Genomic DNA, 5,625 nt, shown 5'->3' on the forward strand with positions numbered 1-5,625 from the left:
ACAAGCTTCTGGCACTCAGCCTGGGAACGGGGAATTAGACCAAAGGACATCGCGCCCAACCTATATAAACTATCCAGGGGGAAACATAAAAAACTCGCAGAAGCCTTACACAATAATAGCTGGGTGGCGGACATTAACATCCATGCCGGACTGACAACGCGACACTTGCAAGAATTCATCACTTTATGGCGGCTAGTAGCACCAGTAACGCTGCAAGAACAACAGGAAGACATAATCCGTTGGAAATTCACACAAAACGGACAGTACTCAGCGGCATCAGCATACAAGGCGCAGTTCCTAGGCTCCACTTATGCACCACACAGCAAAACAATATGGAAATGTTGGGCGCCACCGAAATGCAAATTCTTCGCGTGGTTGATACTACAGGACCGCGTCTGGACAGCTGACCGACTTGCGCGACGAGGATGGCCTCACTCACCAAATTGTCCTTTATGCCGCGGACAACAAGAGACAGCACATCACATCCGGGCCCAATGCAGATACACCAGGCGAATATGGAGCCACGTTGCCACTTGGGCTTCGCAACCCAGCATGCAACCTTCGGAATGGCACCCAACCGACAATGCCCTCGATTGGTGGATCAATATGACGACAAGGACTGAAGCACCTAGGAAAGGAGTTGGCTCTATGGGACTGCTAACAATATGGGAAATCTGGAAGGAGCGGAATCGACGAATTTTTAACCATCAAGAGATGGCAACAATCTCAATGTTGGCAAAAATCAAAGAGGAAGCAGGCACATGGATTTCAGCAGGGGCGAGAGCCTTAGCGTTCTTTTTATCAAGAGAGTAATCGCGCTACGAAATTAATTCATTTTGTAACTTATTTGTAACTATCCTGTAATATTCTACTATCTCAATGAAATAGGCACTCTCCCGTGCCCGTTCGTTCAAAAAAAACAAAGCAAAACATGACGATCTGACTTTATAGCAGCTTGTCCTTGGTACTCCAATGGCATCCCCTCCTAATGATTCCCTCCACCACGATTCATGTGTCACCTAAATTTCCAAATTATTAATTGTTATATTACTATATAAAATTGGTGTGCAGCTGCAATATGTGCATCCACCACCACCACTTCAAGCCGTGGAATCCTGCAATATATTCAGATCAAAAAATATTCACACAGCACCCGGCTGAAGCAAAGGCGCAAGCCGCAAAGCAATGGATGCTGATTCGGCGACGATGGTGGCAGCGACACTAGCCATCCTTGTCGCGTTCGTCGCTTCGGTCCCCCTGCTGTACCGCCTCCTCTTCACCGGCGCCGGCGACAAGACGACGGGGAAGCCCCTGCCTCCGGGCTCCTTCGGCCTACCCGTCGTCGGGCACACGCTCAGCCTCCTGCGCGCCCTCCGCGCCAACACCGCCGAGGAATGGCTCCGCCGGCGCGCGGCGGCCTACGGCCCGGTGTCGCGGATGTCCCTATTCCGCCGCCCGACGGCCTTCCTCGTCGGCCCCGCCGCCAACAAGTTCCTCTTCACCAGCCCGGCGCTGACCACCATGAACAGCGAGTCGTTTAGCCGCATGGTCGGCCGGCGTACGCTCCGCGACGTCGCCGGCGACGACCACGCCCGCGTCCGGGCCATGATGGTGCAGTTCCTCAAGCTGGACGCCATCAAGAGGCACGTCGCCGCCATGGACGCCGAGGTCCGGCGCCACCTCGACGCGAACTGGCGCGGCCGCGCCGCCGTCGCGGTGATGCCGTCGATGAAGTCGCTCACGTTCGACGTGATGTGCACCGTCCTCTTCAAGCTGGGGAGCGACGCCGCCGTCCGGGAGGAGCTGTCGACGGAGTTCCAGAAACTTGCGAGGGGGATCTGGGCGGTGCCGGTCAACGTGCCCTTCAGCACCTTCAGCCGGTGCCTGGCGGCGAGCCGGCGCGGGCGGCGCGCCGTCGCGGCGGTCATCGAGGAGAGGAGGGACAAGCTGCGGCGGGGAGAGAGCTCGCCGACCGACGACGTGGTCACCCACATGCTCGCCGGCGGCCTCCCCGACGAGGAGATCACGGACAACATCATATTCCTCATGATCGCCGCCCACGACACCACCGCCGCTCTCATCACCTTCCTCCTCCGGCAGCTCGACGCCAACCAGGACGCCTACGCCAAAGTTCTACAAGGTAAACAATTCACCCTTTCTCTTTTTCGCTCCATAATTTATTTCACCATGACTGATTACGAATCCATGGATCGTCAGAGCAAGTAGAGATCGCGCAGAGCAAGGCGCCGGGAGAGGCCCTGTCGTGGGACGACCTGACCAGAATGAAGTACACGTGGGCGGCGGCGATGGAGACCCTGCGGCTGATCCCGACGTCGTTCAGCATCCTGAGGAAGGCGGTGTACGACGTCGAGCACGGCGGTTCCGTCATCCCCAGAGGGTGGAACGTCATGAACGCGATGACCATGACGCACTGGGATCCGGCCATCTTCCCGGACCCTGGCCGGTTCGATCCGGCGCGATTCGAGGAGCCGTCCGCGGCGGCGATACCGCCCTTCAGCTTCGTTCCGTTCGGCGGCGGCGCGCGCTTCTGCCCCGGCAACGAATTCGCCAGGGTGGAGACGCTGGTGGCCGTGCACCACGTCGTCACGCGCTTCAGGTGGAAGCTCGCCGCCGGCTGCGATGGAAGCTTCTCAAGGTTCCCGATGCCGTACCCGTCCCAGGGCCTCCTCATCGACGTCGAGCCTATCGACCCTCTCCATTGAGGTAAAACTTAAAAGGGAGATGCTTGTGTGTAAACATGTTCAGGATTTATGCTTTCTGCATTTTAGGCACTTCACAGTCTTGCACTACTGCATGGAAAAGGATGGCCGCAGTAATTTCTTGAAGAACACATGGTGAACATAGTTTTACATAACATAAAAATATGGCTAAGTGTGGGAACCAATTAAGCATACTGTACTTTTTACCTGCACGGTTGACTGGACGCGCGCCTCGCCCTGCCTTCTTCTCGCGTCTTGTCGCGGCGGCCTCCTGCTCCAAATGGCTGTGTCTTCTAGGATCCTGCTGAGTTCCGGTACACTGCCATGGTGGATGGGGAGCTTCCTCGTTCTCAAACTTGTCCGAGGAAGAGGAATGGAGGTGCGCGCTGCTCCGCTGCCGATTTGGTGGAAGTCTGGAAGATCATGGTGGCGGCTGTCGCTGGTTTGGCTTGGACTTGGATCAATCTTTTGTTGCAGATTTCTATGGAAAGGAACAAGATGAAGGTGCAGCTGATGCTGTGATTGCTGATGAGATCGAAAACAAGGGAGTGGCGGCAGTGGTGCTAGGCTAAGTAGGAGCGGCGTGCTGGCGTGAGTGAGATGGCTGGCAATGGGGATCTTTGGAACAACTTGCCGTTGCTCTGCTTCGGGAATGGGAAGAAATACTATCTCTGTCCTTAAATGCTCTCCAAGGGTGCCTAAAAAATAAAATCTAGAAACCTAGTTTTTGGTCTTGCCAAAAATCATTGTGAGCCAAAAAAAGACCTTCCTCTCCAACAGTTCCCAATAATTAGTGCTAAAAAAAATTAAATCCTGCCACATCATCCGTGTCCCAGCGCTTGAAAGTGGATTCCTGCACTGTACCGAATGCAAGTAAATGGTAAATGAATGTCAGACAAGTCCAAGCTCTAACCATTGCTTCATGAGTTCATGTTGCCATTGTAATGTATGTCAATATCTAGTCAGCTTTTAGATCAGTGGCAATCCTTGCACATCAGCCTGCTCTATGCTACTCGATTAACTCTATTGGCAGACAATTCTGTTCTAGATGACGTACATGACTGAACTACAAGACCTAGCCGTGGAGATGATTATCCAAGCAAAATTTCGTACAGTAGTACAGAACCAGATCCTTTGACCTGGTGACCGCCGAGGGAGGGGTCTGGCAACCTGTGACCATTGATGGATGGGAAGACTTCGATTCGATTCAAGGGAGATGACGCCCTGGAAGAAGGGAAGCCTGCGCCATGGACGGAGGAATTGATGCGTGCGGCAAGACAGATGGGAGGCGGCGCCGGTGGCCAAAGCGCCTGTACGGAGGGATGGGCCTCGGCGGCGTGAGGGCACACAACTGTCTAAATTGTAATTTTATTTTTTTAGAGTTTTGATCAAAATTATAGAAAGGATCATGTCACCGAATAAGATCGAATAAGATATTCTATGAAAATATATTTAATGAAGAATCTAACAGTATAATAAATATTAGTGCTTTATTGTATAAATTTGGTCAAACTTGAGATATTCTGACTTTTCAAGAAAGCTGGAATGACTTGCAATTTGGAACGGAGGGAGAACTAAGTCAGGAGCATGCTGTGAAGGTGTTGGTGACAGTGTCAATAAACAAAAAACTCATCTACCTCGTACTACTACAATTTCGTTTAACCAAGATGAGGTGAAATCAGTTAGTATTCAGCAAAGGGGAACTTATATCAATGCAAGATCAGAATAGCACTTTTGTATTTTGGTGGAAAATGTCTAGAATCAAGTATTACTCTATTAGTAATGGAAGTTGCAGAGCTTTGGTGTAAAAAGAGGTGTAATTAGGTTTTGGAATTGTTAAAAATTTTGAATTTAGCTTCCGCAATCATTCATCCCCTCTAATTGTCTATCTTAGTGTATATCAATCCTACAGTTGCACAGCACAAAAAAATCCCAGTGTTCATCCTGTTCCTGAGTTCTAAAGTGCCGATAGCACTTGGCCGGACAGGATCCGGCTGACAGGTAACGCAGGAAATGTGCAGCTTGCAGGCAGCGGCGCCGGCGAGCGGCCTCAGTGTCACTTCATGCGCGGCCGCGCCAAGAACTCGAATGGGAGGACGGAGAGGAGGGGGGAGCAGAAGGAGAGCAGCAAACAGAAAGCGGCTGGAAGACTACGGGTGACGGGAAGGAGAGCGGCGAAGTGGGAACTGTGGAGCGGCTGTCGGGTGTTGGGGAGCCGAGCGGACGAGTACAAAGGGTCCGTTTGGTTAATTTTATTTTTAGCACGTGTCACATTAAATGTTTAGATAATAATGAGGAGTATTAAACGTAGACTATTTACGAAACTCATTACATAAGTGGAGGCTAAACGGCGAGACGAATCTATTAAGCCTAATTAAACCTAATTAATCCATCATTAGCAAATATTTACCGTAGCAACACATTATCAAATCATGGACTAATTAGGCTTAATAGATTCGTCTCGCCGTTTAGCCTCCACTTATGTAATTGGTTTTGTAAATAGTCTACGTTTAATACTTCTAATTAGTATCTAAACACGGGTGCTAAAAAATAAGCAAAGAAACCAAACCAGGCCAAAGCAAAGAGACGGTGGAGAAATGAGATGCCGTGGATTTGTAAGGGTGGAATATTATGGAACAAACGGCAATGGCATATACGGGATGAAAATTTAAAACCAATGGCATTGAAGGGATGCTTTAAATTTTGATGACATAGAAAGGATCGTTATAATTTTTAATGGCATATAAAGATCATCACCTCTCTCTTCTTAATATATTGATGCATAATTCTCCTGCGTGTTCAAGAAAAATTAGGAAGGAATTTCTCGAGCGCAATGCTCACACCAACAGCACCTGCGGGTTTGGATTTCTGTACAGGAGATATCAAGTGTAATTAGAAGACTGAA

The 5,625-nt window shown here is 50.4% G+C and overlaps 1 protein-coding gene across 2 annotated transcripts; it reads left to right on the plus strand.

The window, feature by feature from the left end:
* The first annotated feature begins 1,077 nt into the window (after positions 1-1,077).
* On the plus strand, positions 1,078-4,200 carry LOC117866660 (cytochrome P450 716A1). Of its 2 annotated transcripts, none has more exons than XM_034750937.2 (3): positions 1,078-2,140; positions 2,218-2,724; positions 3,754-4,200. In XM_034750937.2, exons 1-2 carry the CDS (start codon positions 1,186-1,188, stop codon positions 2,721-2,723), a joined length of 1,461 nt encoding a protein of 486 aa, XP_034606828.1. In that variant the 5' UTR covers positions 1,078-1,185; the 3' UTR covers position 2,724; positions 3,754-4,200. The 2 variants fall into 2 exon arrangements, with proteins under 2 accessions (XP_034606828.1, XP_034606829.1); XM_034750938.2 differs by having other exon boundaries at positions 3,769-4,200.
* The last annotated feature ends 1,425 nt before the right edge of the window (positions 4,201-5,625 follow it).

Source organism: Setaria viridis, chromosome 8 (assembly GCF_005286985.2).
Source record: "Setaria viridis chromosome 8, Setaria_viridis_v4.0, whole genome shotgun sequence".
NCBI lineage: Eukaryota > Viridiplantae > Streptophyta > Magnoliopsida > Poales > Poaceae > Setaria > Setaria viridis.